General features: G+C 31.3%; 1 protein-coding gene across 2 annotated transcripts in view; it reads left to right on the plus strand.

Annotated features, from left to right (window-relative positions):
• The window catches only part of mio (GATOR complex protein mio), a 111509-nt gene that overhangs the window by 35203 nt on the left and 55521 nt on the right, over positions 1-20785 (plus strand). For both annotated transcript variants that reach the window (XM_085812696.1, XM_085812695.1), the window contains exons 6-10: positions 9756-9805; positions 12661-12719; positions 17481-17643; positions 17770-17871; positions 19971-20065. In XM_085812696.1, the coding sequence (XP_085668822.1) occupies positions 9756-9805; positions 12661-12719; positions 17481-17643; positions 17770-17871; positions 19971-20065 (469 nt within the window). The remainder of the gene's footprint in view (positions 1-9755; positions 9806-12660; positions 12720-17480; positions 17644-17769; positions 17872-19970; positions 20066-20785) is intronic.

Here is a 20785-nt window from a genome sequence, read left to right on the forward strand (position 1 = left end):
ATGAAGGTGGTAAATTTTCAGTTAATTTCAAATCCAGCTTGGGTTTGATTTCTGTTGTAATTTTTCTTTTTCAATGAAAAAAATAAAAATAAATAAAGACTGCTCAAACTTTATTTTTATCTCTAATTGAACACATGCAAGGATAGTTTTACTTTAATTCAATGTTGTGAAAGTGTTAGAATGCATAAACATTATTTGGAGAAAAATAATACTTAATGAGCGGTTCAAAATCTTTTCATTTTGTTGACATGTAAGTGTAAAGTATTTTTTCAAGAGTATAACATATTTACTGTATACTTTTATTTTATTACTTAGTAGATTGATGAGCACTGATTGTATATTAGCATATCACTCATACTGATCAAGAGTATAAATGAATGTGCTGACTGGCATGAGTATCAAATAACAATATCAGCAAAATTTACTTTAGAGTTAATTCATCTACTGCTTATATATTTATACTAGTTGCTTGTGCAGTCAGTCACCTAAAATTGTTGTTATAAATGAGTATATATACATATCTGAGCTAGTGTAATTTCATGGGTTCAGCTAGTAATTAGTAAAGAGCTACATATTTATTGGTTTTAAGGTGCTTAATTTGTTAATCAAGAACAAATAGATTAAATTTGAAATAAAACTTAAGTACTTATGCTTTACCAGATGACAACACAGTGCTACTTGGTAGATAAAAATATTTTATTTCAGGCAGTCGTAACACATTTTTTTTTTTTTTTTTTTTAAATTCTGTGCTTGTTCATTAAACTTGAAAGACAAATACCTTATGCTTTGCCAAAGGCAACACATTTGTTTTAAATCACTGAGTTTTCTGATTAAATTTGAAACATAAATATTTTACAGTTTGCTAAATGTCGAGATGTTGCTTTAAAAATCACTGAGTTTGTTAAAATTTCATTAATTTTGCATTAAAAATAAATAAAAAACAAACTGGAAATTTAAAATTTGGTCTTTAAGGTACACATGTTTGGGTGGAAGATTAAAATATGTTCAAAATTTGATGTTTCTAGGTGTCATTGTTTTTCAACAATGTGAGGAATGTACATAATACTTACATACAGATTCTTCATTAATTAATAGTAGAGACTATATAAAACATTAAATAGCACATAAAAAAGAGAAGAAAATTGTATAGAGTATTTGATGTTAATGACTAAATATTAATGATTTAAACCTTTACTGTAACTTTCAATATCTCTTTCGAGCTTTAAAAAACTTTCAATAGCTCTTCCTTCATTAGGTATTTTCTGCCAGTGCTTCTGCATGACATGATGAACAGGTTAGAACAACAAAAATATCCAAATGAGTACATTTGTGCCTAATGAAAAATAACCTTTCTAACACATGGGCAGACAGTGTTGCCAGATCGTGCGACTTTTGACAAACTTGTGCTACTAAAATTTTGATATTTGCAATTTTGTGAAATTTTTGCGACCTCCATAATTTCCTTATGCTACTTTTTACAACTTCAAGGTTTTTTTTAATATATCGTAAAAAATGCTTAAATGTTAAGCTAATGTATCAATTAAAAATAATTTACATTAGAAGAAACAGTTTATTTAGTCTTAAAAAGAAGTTGGCATCTGGCAATCCAATTTACATGTGGGCTTTCCTTTAAAGCTGCACAGCCTGACCTCAGTATAAAGAGAAGGGGAAAGGGGGAAAGCAAAAAAACTGCTTTGTGACCTCTCATCTTCTCCTCCCCTCCTATGTGTTCTGTTTTGAAGTCAGTTTAAGTTAGTTTTGTTTTTAAGTCCATTTCTATGATGATAACGAATCGAACAAAAGAACTTGCAGCTTGGGTACCCAAACAGAGAAAGAAATGAAACATATTGGGTACCCAAACAGAGAAATAAATTTAACATATATTGGATACTCAAACAGAGAAAAATATGCAACATATATTGGGTACCGAAACAGAGAAAGAAATGAAACATATAACCATATATACACATTTGATCTACCATCCAACAAGACTGTGAGTATTAAAGGGTCTAAATCAATAACCATAAAAACCACAGGTCATGAAAAACCCGATATACAGTAGTTCTAACATGCTGTGCTGATGGCACAAAACTACCGCCGTTTTTCATATTCAAAAGAAAAACTCATCCGAAAGAAAAACTTCCAACAGGTGTAATTGTTCATGTTCATCCGAAAGGCTGGATGGACGAAGCTGGAATGAAACTGTGGTTACAGAAAGTATCGGCGAGGCGACCTGGTGGACTCTTAAGAAAACCCTCTCTTTTGCTTTTGGATCAGTCAGACCATAGAACTGAAACTATAAAGAATAAACCGTGAGAATTAAAAACCCAGATAGCTGTCATTCCTGGTGGACTGACTAGCCAATTGCAGCCTTTAGATGTATCGGTGAATGAGCCATTTAAGGAAAAAGTGCGAGAACGAGGGAACAAGTGGATAGGAGAGTCACATCACACCCTCAGGTAGAATGAAGCCGCCCTCTGTTTCACAAGTGTGCGAGTGGGTAAAAATGATCTTGGGAGGACGTAAAAGCTGAAGTAATTGTTAAGTCTTTTAAGAAGTGCGGAATCAGTAATGCTCTTGATGGAACAGAAGACGATGCATTATTTGAAGAAGGTGATACTAGTGATGGCGGACACAGTAGTGATGACGATATTTTCGTTTTTGATGATGATGATAGTGAAAAGGATTTTTATGTTTTTGAAAGTGATTAAAGTCTAATTTCATGATAGGCAACATTTTCCTTGAATCTGTGTTTTTTTTTGTTTCTGCTTTATTTTGTTGCCTTATTAGGTTTGATTGTTAGCCGTTCATTCATTTATTCATTATTGAAATTTACATATCATGTTCAAAATAGCTTGCCATTTGTTAATCTTCCTTAATAAAAATATGTTTGGTAATTGCATTCAATGATTGTTTATTTGGCTTTTACAAAACGTGAGAACTAAAAGAAACCACATTTTCGCGCGGACTATTGAAACCTTTTCCCCTTGTGTGTGGCCTTCTAAATAAGGGTGCGTCTTATATGCCATCAAATACGGTATATGGCCATTTTCTTAATATTGTTCTGTGCTGGCATAAATTCTACAAGTCCTTGGTAAGAGGCCAAAGGAAGATCTGCAAGTAGAGATCACACAGTTTCTGTAAATTATGAGGAAATAGTTGGTGGTCTTTGAGTAACACTCATGACATCACATATGTAGTCAACAAGATTAATATCTAGCAAGTTAAGAGACCAGGATATCAATTAGAATTTTTCACCATGTTTTTCAAATAACTGTAGTAGAATTCCAGCTTGTGTAGAGAGATAGGATACTCTGACACAGCTATCAACACAATATAGAAGTGATAGGTCATCTGATAAACAATTTATTTCCATGTTGAAGTCTGTTATTGGCTCAGTGTAATCTTAAATATTATGTTACTGAGTTAACAGAAGTACATAAGAGGGATATCTGCTATATTATCACATTATTGCGCTTAAGCACACTTGGACTTGCTTTGTATGTAAATGTCAACTGAGCCACTAGCTGCCTCCTCTAAACAGTTTCCAAAGGCCACACTTGTTTATCAGGAGTGGATGCCTTCTACATCAGTATCTGCTATATGTTTTCTTATCCTTCTTTCTTGTTCTGCAGGTATTAATAATGGCGGTTCATGAATATCCACGAGCATGCTATTTCGAAGGTACTTGTTTTTAGCCTCTAGGCCATCACAGTGTAGCCTTTATCCCATTTTTTGGCGTAATAAGTAAACTAAATCAGCAGTCTTTCTCATTACATGCACACGTAGTTGATAAAATGATGCTTGAGTATCTTATGCAGCTAATAAATAACATTTTTATATAATCATGTACCATCTATGTCAGAGACGGAAAATTTTTTTAACCATAGGTCAGTGCATCATGCGGACAGAACCATGATGATCTTTTGCAGTGTGTGTGTCTTGTTTACAGGATGCTATAAGAGGAGCGAAACAACCCTCCCCACTGGAAAGTTTTTGAAAAAATTACAAATAGGCCTAACCAGAATCTGTTCCTGTTAGTCATCAAATGATTTACATTTCATTTTCAAATAAAAATTTGAAAGTAAAAATGTTCTTTCTCTAAGCTTACTTTTCTGATCAGTGTTTTTATCTTAGCAATACTCATATATCAATGTCAGATTTCTAAATTAAAGCTGTTAGAAATGGTAGAACAATATTCTTGTGTGCAGAATAAATAGCATGCTCCATATCTAGTGTTCTTAACTTAGGTTGATTACTAGTGCAGTCATACATATATATACAGTCAAAAGTCTTTAATCCGGACGCCCATAATCCGGACCTCAAAGCTACAAACTTTCTGTGCATGTGTCAATGCATAATGCGTTGACGCATGTGCATAATACCTTTACACATGTGCATAATATGTGCGTTTAATGTATAACAAACAGATGGTATAAGCTAAGCTAAAATTATCTAATTATCTATTTCAGTTAATGTTGCAGATTGCGCTGTTCCTTAATCTTCTAATTGGATCCGGCTTATTATTTTTTGCAGACTGTTAGAGCAAATAAAAGTAAGCGGGAACTTTCGATTATGTCAAAAAGAATTTCCAATTCTGGAGCTGCCAAAGTATCTATGAAACGAAAACATGTTTCGATGTCGATCAAACAAAAAGTGGAATTGCTGCAAAAATTGGATAAAGGCATATCTTTTGTTTCTGTAACCATTCCGAAATCTGTTTATCAATTTCATGCTGCTCTGTGGGGGAGGGGGATGTTGCGGCGCGCAATGAACTGGAAGTTGATCTGTCAGCACTATCCTTATCTTCAGGGCAGATGTTTTTATTTTATTTGGCTTATAATTCCTTACTAAATGTAGTATTTCATCTCGATGTACTCCATCTTTGATATGATTTAAATCAAATTCCTTGTCATTATAAATATCACAAATACACATCAAATAGTTTTCTAGTTGCAATTTTCTAATTTCGACTTTGCGTAATGTATGCTTTACGCATGCGCACATTGAAAGAAATGTTTAATAAAGTAAACAAATAAATATAAAGCTTTTTTTTTTTTTTTTTTTTTTTTCTGCTGTAAATTTTGATACTCTTTAGATCATAATTGCTCTTTATTTCATAAATTATGGTTTCATATTTTTAATTTTATAATTTCTGCATGCCATCTTACCAGATTTAAACTGATGATCCATAATCCGGAAAAAACGATAATCTAGAATCGCCGTAGTCCCGACGAGTCCGGATTAAAGACTTTTGACTGTATATATTATAAACATACAGTGCAAAGTCCATAATCCGGACTCGTCGGGTCTTCAGTGGTTCCAGATTGGGGGTTTTTCCGGATTATAGATCATCAATTTAAATCTGGTAAGATGGCATGCAGAAATTATATAATTAAAAGTATGAAATAAAGAGCAATATGATCTAAAGGGTATCCAAGTTTACAAAAAAAAGCTTAATATTTATTTGTTTACTTTATTAAATATTTCTTTCAATGTAAGTTGTTTAAGTTGCTTAATTTTTTGTGCTAATACTTTCTCTTTAATTCTATAAACAGATATCATTTCTTGTTCAGTTACAAAGTTCCACGTATCGGAAGTGGTATTTTCTAGATCTAGAACGATACTACAGATTTTGCCGTCCGTTAATTGATTGATGATTGGGGTATTGTCGTCACGATGAAAAACTTCTGTTATATCATCTTCATTTATTACCACTTCTCCACATTTCTTTACAAAATCGAGTAACTGGAAAATTTGACCTTTAGTTTGCGATACCCGAAAACCTTCAAATTCGTGGCTATCATCATCATCATCCTCACCATGAAATATGGTAGCTTGCCATAAATTATGCCAAGCATTTTTAGTTTCTGAAGACATCCTCTCAACGTGCATGTGCATGCTTATACACGCATACGTAAAGCATACAAAAAAAGTTTGTGGCTTTGAGGTCTGGATTATAGATCATTCCAGATAATGGACATCCGGATTACGGACTTTGTACTGTATATATGTGTGTGTGTCTGCATATGTAGTGTAACAACAGATGTGCACTCATGCTGCTGATTTCTGAAGTTTATGTGAAAAATTGGGTAGAACTAAAATGAAAATGTTTAATAAGGTTTCATAACCAGCTGGCTTAAGTTATTAGAAGAGCTGTATTTCTCCCATTAGCCAGCTTTTGCCTGCTCCTGGTCTACAAGGTAACTAAAAACGTTCTTGCCATTTTGGACAATCAGGGGGAAAAGTCATAAAAAATAATGATCACTGTTATTCCTCAAAGTAATCACCACTGGTATCCATGCTTTTTGCTGACAAGTGGCTTTCTGTGCGATGCCTTTGCAGTAAAAATCAGGAGTCTTGGACACAGAGAAGTGTGTGAGGGCCTTTTCGAGGTCTGGCCGGTTGTTGCAGGATTTCCTACGAAAATGGTTGTCCAGGGAATGGAAAAGGTGGTAGTTTGTTGATGCGAGATCTGGGGAGAATGGTGGATGGGGTAGTGTCTCCAGCCCAGTCGCTGGATGGTGCCCCTGGCCTCTCAAACCACAATCGGCCTCGCATTGTCATGGAGGAGGAGTAAACCCTTATGTCAGTGGAGAGAAGGTCTCTCATTGAGGCACAGGATCCCGTGGTGATAACCAATGTCTACTGGGTGTGTCATACTGGATCCACTTTACATCGCTGGTGAGTACTCGATCAAATATGGATGCATTGCAGTGCTGAATAAGCAATGACAAACAGGCAGTGACACTCTGTTGCTTGTTTGCATCGGACAGTGAGTGGGTTACCCACTTGCTCAGTTTGTATGCCTTTCCTATGCAGTGCAAATTGAGCCTGATCATTTCATCAGATACCTGGAAGTGTGCAGCAGCTTGCCACATGTTTAGCTATTGTCACTCTCTATGGCTGCTGTCAGGGCCTCATTGTCCAGCAGTTGTAGCCGACCATTGCATGGTGCATCACTATGAGACATATCCACTGACCTGAACTTCTGGAACCATTGCCTAGCGTTTTGTTCGTTAACAGTATCATCCCCAAAGGCCTGGCAAATTTGGCGACTTGATTCTATTGCTGACAGCTCACTTTATGATCATACTGCAAACAACTTCGAGTGCCTTTGATGCGTCCATTTCAACCAGTCGCTGTATGAGTTATGTTTGAAGTACTAATGCAATGCTCTTTTATACTCATGGTCAATATCTGAACTCCCATCCTAACCACTTCATCATCAGCTTTTTATATTGGGGTTCATTCTTACAATGTCATATCAGAAACAGCAAGAACTTTTTTGGTTACCTTGTATGTCATTTCAGAAAATGCATCCTCACAGTACAGGGGTGAACATTGTACTTTGGTTGATCAGTATGTATTTTACTGTGAAACCACTATATCATGCATAAACTTCATTGTTTAAATTGAAAAAAATTTTGAATAATATTAATCAACTTAATTTAGCACTTTGTATTGAGAAGGATTTAGCTGCTTATATGTTGGTTTGGATGAGATAATTTATTATCGCATAACTCTTATGGGCTGTCCATCTTAAGAGAATTACATTCTTAAGAACTTTCAGAAAAACATTCCATTGTATTTTTGTAATGCATGCATAGTATTTTTGTATACATCAGAAAACTAACACTAACTATAAATTATTTTAACCTAACTGCAGTTTTTGAACAACTACTTTTGAACAACTACTACTAACTACTTTTTGAACAACTGCTGGCAGTTGTAATTTTAGATTATTTTATATTATTTTTAAAGTTTAAGAAATCTGCATTCAGATTTATGATGAAAACTTTCACATTTGATTTCTTTTCAGTTATTGGTGAATATAATCTTTAAATGCTCAAAAATATGTAAATCTTGATCTTACATATTAAGCTAGTCATGATTTCACTGTTAAGCAATTCTGTTAATCCTTTATGCATATGCAGTCAACAAAATCTTTTTGAAATGAAATGCTATTAAATATTGAAAATTGTGAAGATAAAAATAAGGGCAAAATATTGTCAATTGTTAAAAGTGCAGATTTTCAATAAATTTGAACACTGATTTATTGATAGCTAACAAAGAAAATTCAAATGTAGAGTAAGTGATAGTACTTTAAGGGTTTTGATTCGTATGTATACAGTGGATGGACAAAAATATGGAAACACCTTGTGAAATGCATGTTTGAAAAGAAAGATTGATTTTAATGAAATATGTAGGTGGCGCTGGCATTTTTGACTACTGACGCCACCTATACAACTTCGTAAATGTGCTAAACAGTTGTTGTCGGAGTACTGTTATGTGAGGTTGTCATTGCATTGTGTCAGAGTTAACAGACTTCGAACGTGGGCAAATTGTTGGAGCACGTATGGTAGGTGCTTCCGTAAGCAAAGTAGCCGAGGTGTTTAGTGTTTCAAGAGGTACTGTATCGAAGATTTATTCCGCATATTTGAAAAGTGGAAAAACATCATTTGCTAAATCACAGCGCGGACGAAAGTGTGTCCTGAGTGATCATGACAGACGATCATTAAGGGCAATTGTGACGAAAAATAAGACGACCCCAGCTGCAAAAGTTACTGCTGAAATGAATGTTGTGTTACCGAACCCTGTGAGTACCAAAACAATTAGAAGGGAGCTTCATAAACAGGGAATTGCTGGCCGTGCTGCAATTGAGAAGCCACTCATCAGTGATGCTAATGCCCGTAACAGGAAAAAATGGTGTTTAAGTCATAAAGCCTGGACTATAGAGCAGTGGAAGTGAGTAATATGGTCTGACAAATCTTCTTTCACATTGTTTCCCACTTCTGGCCGAGTTTACGTCTGGAGAACGCCATCTCAAGCCTATAATAAAGACTGCTTGTTGCCAAGAGTGAAACATGGCGGGGGTTCTGTTATGGTTTGGGCAGCCATATCGTGGTTCTCTGCTGGCCCCATGATAACTGTGTCAGGGCACATGACTGCCAAGACTTATGTGAACATTTTTGCTGATCAAGTTCATCCCATGGTACAAACTTTGTTCCCCGATGGTGATGGTGTCTTTCAAGACGACAAAGCCCTTGTTCACACAGCTCACATTGTCCAGGACTGGTTTTCTGAGCACGAGGATGAGTTGTCCCATCTCCCCTGGCCACCACAGTCACCAGACCTGAATATTATCGAACCTTTGTGGCCTACATTGGAACGGAAAGTGCGTTCTCGTTATCCACTGCCAACATCGTTATCTGAACTTGCCACCGTTTTGCAGGAAGAATGGTATACTATTCCCTTGGCAAACATACAGGAACTGTATTTATCCATTCCGAGAAGACTGCAAGCTGTTTTGGATGCCAACGGGTTTCCTACACCATATTAAGCAAAGAAACATGTTTTTTTTAAAGGTGTTTCCATATTTTTGTCCAACCCCTGTATTTTTGGTAATAATTTTTGCAGTTACAAAACTGTAAAATGAGAAATATTTGTTGATAAGTAATGCAGATTTTCATGAATTTATTACTAATTTTTTATGAAGCAGAGAATATGCTTTATCTGTATATGATATACTTGTGATACCTCTATTTTGAAGAAGGCAAGGGAGAAGGCAAGTTTCATGTATGTAATGATGAATTGGGTTTATGACAATATTTTTGGTGCAATCTCTTATATAGTAAGAACATATATTTTTTTATTTATAAATGGCAGTTATTCAATAAAATGCATATGATTCAACACTATATTTTTAAAAGGTGATTACTGAATAATATAATATGTTATAATAATTTTTACAGTTTAGATTCAATTAGCACAAGAGATGCTGAAATAGCTGGAAGAGAATTAGGTAAAATAATTTTTGATTGTTATTCTGATGCCATTTCATTATTATATATTATACTATATAGCAAAACAATTCATGTACTGCAAAAACACAGGGAGAGTTTACAATATGTCATTGAGGGTTAGCAAAATATACAAATACCTCAGCATTAAACATTCAACTATGCACATCATTAAACATCTACATCCAAACAAGTACATAGAGTGCATATATTATGCATTGGAACAGAGCAAGCCAATGGATACAAAAAATCTAGTGCCTGTGTAAATTCAAATTTCTGTGACCATGTTTTTGCCTGTGGCCAAGAAGAATGCATAAGTGACCCACTAGCCAAAGTCACATGCAACTGAGTACAACAAAGTAGAAAATGGCTGAGTTTCGGAGAGGAGGCAGTACTCTTTTCTTATGGTCATGCTGCTGAATTGCCAGATACAAGGTCAGAGGAATGAATCAGTGAGACAACTTTATTAGCAATCTATGGGATGAAATTTGAAATGTGAATAGGAAAACACTGTAAATTTGAAAAACATGGAACATGAGAAGTTATTTTAATCGAGAATACAGGGCCCCTATGCCAGTATCGAATGCAAGCAGGCGACATGCTATCCAGACACATATACAGCCATTAGAATACTACATGTAGAACAGGGACTCACTTGAAAAGGCACCATTGTGCCACTTCTGTACCCAGCTTTGTCATTTGGCACAACAGAGTCGCTGTCTCTCTCTATGCTGCATTGTCAAGGGAAGCCCAAATAATATGGTCGCCCCGCTGATAGTCCATGTTGCTGCAAACATCGATGCATCTTTCAAACTGATACTGGATGTGCTGAAAACATGCCCATTTCCTGACTAATGGTCTGTGATGTCGCCATACGGTTTTTCTCAGCTGACCTCACAATATGTTTGTCCTCTCTGGCATTAGTCATGAGAGGTCGTAGCGATTCTGCATGCTGTTTGATATACAATCCATTGATTCCATATTCGCATGACAGTGGTTGGATGTCGACTAGTGCGACCTGTGATATCATGTAACGATGATCTACATTTTCGATAGGCAACGATCTTGCCTCTATCAAATTTCGAAACTTGCTGGTAAGCATTTCCTCTTCTTATTCGAGGCATAACATGATATTCTGAACAAACTTGAACCTAACAAAGCACTTTCTGAATGACAAATCCACTACACAATTTTTCTTTTATACAGTGCTTCAGATGTCATTTCTCCCTCCTGCATTGTTTAAATGCGCTGAAATACTAATCATTTGCATATCCAAACTTCTTCCTTTTGTGTGATTTTGACATTCATCAGAATCCTGAAAATTCATTCGTCAGAATCGCATATAGCATTCGTCAGTATCCTGAAAAGTTGCTATACACAAGGGCACGTGAAAGTAATTAAGATCTTATATTTCATGCACTAACAGCTCTTTCTGAAAGCTGCTTTTAGATTATTTATGTTTATTTTGTTCTACAATTTCAGAGGCATCACCTTGTTTGCAAATTTTGTTTTCTGAGTACAGTATTTCATATCATAAATACACCTTCTTTGTGGTATAATAAATCATGAGTACTAACAGATTTAATTGTAATTCTAATTAATGTACGTACACTGTATAATTAATTAAACCTGTGGCTATAATTTTATTGTAGTTGTAATATAATTGTAAATCATTACAGTTACACTGTAATTGAATTATCTGCAATTACAATTATGTTGTATGTATGTAACAATTTATAACATTACATTGTAATTGAATTAATTGTAATTGCGATTACATTGTAATTGAATGAACTGCAGTTACAATTGCATTGTAATTATATGATTTGTGATACACTTACGTTCTGCTGGCAGTTGTAATTGAATTAATTGTAATTGATATTTATAATTACAGTTACATTGTAATTGCATAATATATAATTACAGTTGCATTGTCATTGAAATATTTATAATTACATTTACATTGTAATTGAAGGATTCAAATTACAATTACAATGTAATGGCTTTAGTTGTAATTGCAATTATTAATTAATTGCATTGTAATTGAATTATGCTTAACTGTGTAGTCAATTTTTATTCTTACGCTGTAGAGAAAGTCATACTTTTTGTGTTTTATTTTTTATAATGAGTAGAAAATTTTTGTAAGGATAAGCTTAGGCACCAGAGGAATATACAAAACGTTATTTACCTTTTGTAATTTTTGCACAATTTATATTTTAGATTTAAAATTGCCAAGATATGAATATTTGCATCAATTAAAACATTTTTGTAACTTGAAGTACATGTGTATGATCAACAATTGTGCAAATAAAGGCTGGGTAAATACTTTTGTAGACATGATATATGTATAAACCCTTTTTAGCACTGATAATAGACAACAAAGAATTTAAAATGCTTAACGATAACTCTTTTAATTTTATTTTTCCAATTTCAATTTTTAGAATTAATACTGTTTGTAAAGAATGGTAAGTACACTTTATTTTTAGGCCATATTTTTATATTTAATAATAATTATTTTTATCAAATTTGCATTTTACAAAGCACAAAATTTTGTTGATATAATTCCTAACCTTCTCTGCATCTTATTTAGATGTACTCATTACAACTAGCAGTTATTTACACATAACACTCTCATAAATGAAATAAAAAATAGCAATTTTTGCTAATAACTGAATATCACTTATTTATATATATTTCAGTTGTTGTTTTGTTCAGCAGATTAAAGCAAGTTCTGAAAAACATATACGTTACATATGATGTAAAGAACATGTTTTTTATTCCAACTTTCTTTAAATATTATTTTATTTGAGTCTTGCAACTTATTATATTTCTTTTATAAATTTTATTTTTATTTTAGTTCCAAAACAAAGTAGAGCTTGTAACTGTGTGTCTTGGAATCCCACAGAAGCTAACATTGTAAGATGTTTTTCATGAAGTTTTAGCATTAAATTACAGAAAAATCTTATTTTTATGTCATTTTTCCTTTTTTTTTTTTTTTTTTTTTTTTTTTTTTATAATGCAAAGTACTCAAGTAATTTAATTGTGAAAATCTTACCTTATTTTTTGTACAAAAATTTTACTTATAAATTAAATTTCTGTAGAAAATAAATAGGTAAGGAAAAACATTCAGTGTTTGATTATAATACATCTGAACTTTTGAAAATTTATTAAATTTCTGAAAATGTTTTACTAAAACACTTCTAAGCCAAATTTAAAATGTCTTATTTAAAACTGATACTTGTGTGTGTTGTCAGGAAATATTAAAAGAATGACTATAAAATATCATATAACATGAATGATTTGGCAGCTAAGAACATACACCTTACATAAGGTTTTTTATTTTGTCTGATATATCTTCAAAAAAGTAGAATTATTTGTTTCTGCAAAAAATAAATAAATAAAAAAATCTGAAAGTCTTCAGATTATAAATTATGTCCAATGGGACGTTCTTTTAATGTTTTGTGTGTTACCTTTATTTATTAAATATCATGTTCTACGTACTCAAACCATAAAATTCGGTTCAACAGCAATATCGCAAAATAATTTTAAAATGAGCATATCTTTAGAATTTCTGATACAATTTCACACTCTGGAGATAAAATGTTTATTTTTTCTTTCAGTGTTGCCATTGCTCACTTTGAAATCGTTTAGTGTTTTAATCAACAATTTGTTGAAGTGGTACAAAATATGAAATCGATAATAAAACTAATTTCAAATTAAAATTAAGGCCTTCATATGCCCATATTCTATGGAAGATTATGTTATTCAAATTTTGATGGCTCTAGGTACTGTTGTTTTATCACATTGAAAGAAGCATACATACATTCATGCAGATTCTTTTCTTTAAGTATAATACAGGGCGATAATATTTGGTGGCAACAATTTAAAAAGTGATTCCCCGTTTATAGTTTTCATTGCAAAATGCCAAAACGAAATTAATATTCCTTCTGGGCAAATTACCCCTTTTGGACTAATAAATAAAATGAAATAAGTAAATTTAAATAAGAACATAGTTAAATGTGTAAGGACTAATTGCTTTACAACTTTTTATAGATATACAGGAAAAAATAATAAGGCATATGGTAACCTCTGACCAAAATGTAAGCTTTACAGTGATTTTCCATGCTTTTCATTGAATTGTTCAGGAGTATCTTCATAATAAAATTGTTTCACAAGAAAATAACAAAGTTAAATTAAATTTAAATAATTCTCTTGCACCATTGCTACAAGGAATGAAATTTGCATTTAACAAATATCCTCTATTCGTATAAAGCTAATATTAAATCAAATTTTAATTAAGAAATTTTAATTGCAAAAAAATAAAAAATAAAAAATTAGTATTGCTGCGAACTAATTTAAAATATCATTTAAATTCAAAGAGCATATGTAAATTAAGTGTTCGTATCTAAAACCATGAAAGAATATATTATTCCAAAAATTAAATTTATTGTTCCAAAAATAATTGCATAAGTATATAATTGTTGAGCAGGCAGGAGACAGACTTATCAGGGGGAAATTGCCTCCAAACCTAACTCTTCAATTACTGAATTTATGTTTTGTCATCCATATAGGCAAGGCTAAAAGTAAAATTCAAAACCCACAACATTTGGTTTTACTTTTGGTTTTGATTGATATGTTTTAGTCAAAAAAAGACTCATAAATATTATGGACAAAAGTATGTGTAAATATTATGCACACTGTTTACAAAACATGATGTTTTGTAACTTTGAATATATAATTATCATAATATTGTGTAAGAATCAATTACATGTGTTTTAAATTGTGAAATGTTATTAGTTTGTGATTTTAATAATGTTTTTTAAGAAATATTAAAAAAAAATAAAGTTTAATAGTGACTATGTGAATCTAGAATAACTAAGGGTATCTAGCTACGTAATTTAATTGTTAATTATTATTAATAAACATATTGCTTACCATATTACTTAATTATTAACATATTACTTAATTATTATTATTAATAAACTTATTGCTTACCCTTAAAAGTTATCTCTGCATGTTTAAATGAGCTATGCCTTTCATTAATCCTTATCATAGTCACAAGATGCAATACAAAAATGAAAAAATTAACGTAAAACTTATTCCTTGCAACTAGTGAGACTTATAACAATACAAAACAACTTATCACCTTTGGTGCTTTAGTGGCTTATTGAAACCTTAATATATCTTCAAAAAATATCTTCTTAAATATCTTCAGTATTGGTTGTTTATTAATAAACAACAATCCAAAGTTCTGATAAAACTGTAAAATTAGTGAGTTTTTTAATGCAACTTTGCAGTGTGCTTTGTTGGAAATTATTGAGTTTAATGAAGAAATAGTTTGCTTTGAAACTGCGAAGAAAATTTTCATTTTAAAATAAGTTCTTTAATTACATAGGTAAGAGAATTTAAGGGGTACAATATGAGCAATTAAAGTTATTCTCAAAGCTTTAGATGTAACACAGTTTTAATCATTCTTTTTACAAGGGGCATTGAATAAATATGCATTATATAATATTTATGGCATGATGAAAAATTTGAAATGATTACATGGTTCCTGGAAATATTAAAAAAATACTTGCATTAGTTGTCATCATTTGATTTTTTAATATTCTAGTCAGTAACATCTGTTAATACTAAAATTATCAAACATTGTTCAGTGGTTGAGTTCTTGTCAAAAGAATTTATAACACTGACAAATATTCATAACTGTATGGTTGCTCTCTCTGGATATACAACAGCTTCTAGTGCCATTGTCCAAAGATTGACTCTCTAATTTAGACAGGAGGGAGCATTACTCAAAGATGACTACTATAAATGTGACCATTGAAAAAATGTTTTAAAAGCCCAGGAATATGTGATGGAAAAACGTAAGTTACAGTTTTTGAGATTGCAATAAGAATGGGAATCAGTATTAGATCAGAGGAAAAAATCCTGCATGAAAAGCTGAGCATGTTGAAAGTGCACACCATATGCGTATCCAGAGTGTTGATTCTAGAAAATAAGGAACATCAAATTTTTCATCAAAGCAGTTTTTGAAAGCTGCTTTATGTGATACAAAAGGCAATAAAAACTTTTATCTGTGATTAGTGGTAGGAGATGAAACATGTCTTCACAATTTTGACATGGAAATTAAATAAGACAAGGTGGTGTGCAGTGGATCTTTCCTACTACACAAGTTCAGGACTCAAAAGTCTGTTAGGAATGGGCACCAAATTTGTGATGATTGATTACATAATGCCATAACAACAGGTGTTTAATATGCTAACTGTATCTGGCAAGGTGTAAAGGTCATTACAAATTCACCTTAGAAGTGTTGCATTTGTATGATTATGTTTCAGCACAATAGATGCAGATTTGCCAGAGTGCTATTTAGCAACACAGATTTCAGCTTCTTCTCTGTCCATCATAATCACTAGACCTGACCTCAAGTGGCTGTTCTTTATTTAAAACATTAAAGCTGTATTTGTATAGTTTACATTACAGCAATGATGTTGATTGGCAGGTTATAGTTCAAAAATGGCTTTTCAGTCTGTGACAATTTTTTTTTTTTCTCTTGAAATCTGATGCTGTGCTAAGTGCTTTGAAGTCAAAGGAAACTCATGAAGTAATTTTATATGTTTAATATTTTTTAGTATAAATTTATTACTCTAAAATTGATGAATGAACTTAGAATGATCACAATGTGATAATATTAAAATTAATTTGATACGTTAATTTTTCACGTTATTATTAGCATTGTTATATAAAATTGAAACTAAATGCAGTCAAGCTAATAAATTAAAATAATTTTAAGATTTCTAAACTGAAACCAATAATCTTCACATATTTAAATATTTTAATTTAACTTTTTTATTTGGAGATTATAAACTTATTCAGATTAATTTATAGGAATATCAATGGTAAAAGAAAATAGGAAATAAAAGTAGAAAATGGCTAATAAAAAGTGGCATTGATTTAATTAATGAATATTAGTTGCTAATTCTAAAACTAATGTTAATAAATATCAAAATCATGAAGGGGGCGAAGGATAGAAAAGGGATTAAAATGGTAAAATGTATAAATTTTGAAAATTTCATGAAACATTTGAAAGCATATAAAATCAAATGAAATTATATGCATGCTTTAAGGCAGTTAAAGGTATCTATAACAACTACTTGATATTGAAATTTCAGACATTGCATAAATCAGTTTTACAGTTATCAATACAACTGAATATTCAATAAATTATCTATATTTTAAGAATTTTATGGTCATAGGTTTTAGTTAAACCTTAAGTCAATCCTTTTAGAAATTTCTGGCTTGAAAATTTATTATATTTAATATTTCATTTTTTAACAATTTTAACCTTTTAGAAATTTAATTAACAATTTTAGAAAAAACAATTTTAGAAAAGTTATGCCATTTTCATACAAGTTCCATACAGGTTGTGGTTTTTACCCAGGCGCCTGATAACAAGTGTTTCTAACACCTGAGTCTTCAACTATTTCATTTATATTTTTATGTATACTTTTATAAAAATAATAATTTATACTTATATAACATTTATCTAGTTATACATTTGATCTGATAATTTTTTATTTTCTTTAAAATATTTTTTTGCAATGGTGTTTTAAAATCTCAAAGTAAAATATCCTATATATTCTTTTAATTTTTAATTAAATTTTATGTATTTTTCAGCTTTTATCTGGTTTGGATAAATATCGGGGTGATAACTGTGTATTAGTTTGGGATATTACTAGAGCAAATTACATGACAAGTGCCATTGAAGCAGTCACATTTGACAGACGTCCTGTATTTTCTATAGATTCTTCTGTTGTATCAAAGCCCATTTTAGAGTTAGGTATTAACATTTCAAAACAATTTTGCATCAACACTTTTGTATTTCTTTCTATACTTTGACATCTGTTGTTAAATTAAAAAAGATAATTTTGTTACATAAGGTATATAATTATTTCTTATATTCTAGGATCATCTGAATCTACTCAGTCTCTTCATTGGTTTCGTAATAATCCCAAGCTTTTTGTTTGTGGAATGAGCTTTAAAAATCTTAAAATTTATGATACTAGAGGTAAATTTTTGCAATTTTATACCTTTTCTATTTTTCTTCTTTTTAATTTTTGGTTAGTCATAAAATATTTTAAATAATTTTTATTTAATCTCTTATAATATTAAATTTTATCTTCCAAAAATGACAGAATTAAAAAGTTATAATTTCAGTACAATATTGTAATTTTAATTTAATGGTATCATTACTAGATCCTGGCTTTCAGATCTATGTTTACGTAAAAATTTAAGGTAATATTATAGGCTTATCTACTTAAAGTCTGGAGTGTTATACATCCAAGTCTAGCCTCTTTCAGATGGACCTTTATTCTCCTAACTTTGTACCTAAACCATCCCTGAATGCAAACACAAATTTGCCCTTCTTCCTCCCATTTTATGTCTATTTGCTATTAAAAATCTGTTATCCGGATCAGATTCAGAAATGTTTGTATGCATGCATGTATGTATGGATGTATGTGTTAAACTAAAGATAGATTATGTAGCAAGGACATTAAAAAAAATATGACGAGTCTTGTATTACAGCATTCATTTTTTTAAATGCAAGTGTGCATTGATAAAGAAATTGGAGGAAGAGGAAGTAAAACCTACCAATATCTGAACTATGAAGGATACGGTACTTATGTATTATTTCTTCGATTGTGAAAGTTGGTTGCCATCAAACTATAAAAGTTGGCGGGAAATCCCCCAAAAGTTGTGCCAGTTGCTCCTGTAGAATTCTGAAGGAACTGATGCTTGTTTATCTAATAAAGAATTTGTATTCGGCCTGCTTCATTTTTGAACTTTGTAAAAAGGCTTTTTTTTTTTTTTTATTTCTATTATTTTGTTAGACCCTCTGATTTTACCAGAAACTCTGTTTACAACATTATGAGTACAAACTTCCTGCAGGTAATTGTTCCAATCTATTACTGTTTTATCGCCCCTATTTAGGCTAAGCATATTGTGTTCATTAATGCATGCTTTTTTCCACGGTAGGATACCATAGCTTTGAAAATAATCCACTGGTTGCTGTTCTATAGAAAGCAGATTCCAAATTTTAAGCATAATGGATCAGGATTACATCAGATGAAGGTGCAGATGTTATAAGTGTGTTATTACATTACATTCTGTAATTTTCTTTAATCACATTTCTGTAATTAGTGTGAAAGTGCACTGCTTGATAGCATTTTCTCGGTCAGCAGGATGATATGTAAATTCCAAGGGTATTCATATAAGCTAAGAGAAACTGTCCAGATTGCTGTTCATAGTCTGGAATATAGTTTACTGAAAGTCTGGAGAATTTGTAAGTTGCAAATGATGATATATCACAATTTGAGAACAAGTTTTTTCTTACATTTTTTTTCCTACTTATTCAGTTCTCAGTAGACATGGAAAACATAGTCTGGATATCTGAATATATTTTACCCTAATATGTGATAAATTTTAAATCTATCACCATGGAAAGATGGAATGTAGTTCAATGAATTTCATTTTTAACAAGAAACTGATGAAAGGGATCAATGAAGAAACCCATAAATAGCCATTAAACCTTAGATATATTACTATAAATAAATTGCAGTACTGTGTTTTAACATTTAAAGCAAAGTTTTAAGAAAATGTTAGTAAAGTTATACTTAAAAGTTCTCTTACTTTCATTTTTTTTTTTTTTTTTAAACTTCTTTCCTCCTCCAAATGAACAAAACTTTGCATGTAAAGTTCCAAGCTTTAGTTATTACTTGAAATTTTCCTTTACGTATTCTTGCAGTCAGGTTATACATTTAGAGTTAGGTTATGTAAATATTAATCCTTTCATCAGTCAGCAGCTTCTGAAAAAAACTTTTAAAAAGATTTATTTTCTTTATTATAAATTCAAAATATCTCTGATGATATTTGTACCTGGACTTTTTTCTTTGTAATATACTGCCTAATATTTTAGGTGCATGTATTTTAGGTACACGTGGGTATTATGAAAAACACTGTTGTACTTGGATGAGAAAAAGGTTTATTAATTTTAAAAAAACTTAAAAAGTTTCAATAAAAACAAAATTCTTTCACAGTTTTTTTAACACAAATGGGAAAATTTCAGAGTGAAAAATTTGATAATGTTTTATTTAACTTCTTTATTAGATGGCTCAAAGCATCAAGAAATGACTTCCTCTAAAGCTGTATTTAACCTATGTGTAGATCCAGAAGTTGAGCATAGACTAGCTTCATCTTTTGAGGTAAATTATCTTTTTCTTTATGTGCATGTTATTCTGATTTAGTTAAGTTTTATTCCCAAGTATTTTAAGATTGCACATTTAAATTAAGAAATTTGTATTATATCTTTTGCATAAACTTCTTCATTCCCTTTTTACCAAATACGTATTAAAAAAATCCTGAAACTAAATTTGAAAATTAAGTCAAATTTGATAAATATTCAGGATAGAAGCCTTTTGTGAAGATATTCAATAATTGTTTAAAACAGTAGAATCCTTAAATTGCATTTGGAAACTAATTTGTTTTAATGTGGTTGATGTTGTGGTGGAAAATGCTGCCAAGTTTCAGTATTTTCCACCATAGCTTTAGCAGAATGTTATATTCTAATAAATTAGCAATTTGAAATAAAACATCTTTTTTTTGGATTATTATACATATTAAACACACAACTATTTTAAGCATGAAGATTGTTTCAGATTTGCATGCTTTAAATAGTTTTTTTGAATAATAAATAAAAAAAACACAAGCAGAGTATGTTCATATTTATATACAGTATTATTCCGGACCTCAAAACCACCACCAATGTTTTCTCGTAGGCTTTATGCATGTACATTTGATTTCCCCTTCCTCGCATAATAAAACATCAGGAGAGTGCCAATTCTTATTTTCACTTTGACACTAAATAAAATACCATGTTGTTGAAGAAGCAGTCATTTTAGCATAAATTTGTACGATTAGTAATT

Source organism: Stegodyphus dumicola, chromosome 3 (assembly GCF_044657685.1).
Source record: "Stegodyphus dumicola isolate Sdum_Otavi_A_Nest chromosome 3, ASM4465768v1".
Lineage (NCBI taxonomy): Eukaryota > Metazoa > Arthropoda > Arachnida > Araneae > Eresidae > Stegodyphus > Stegodyphus dumicola.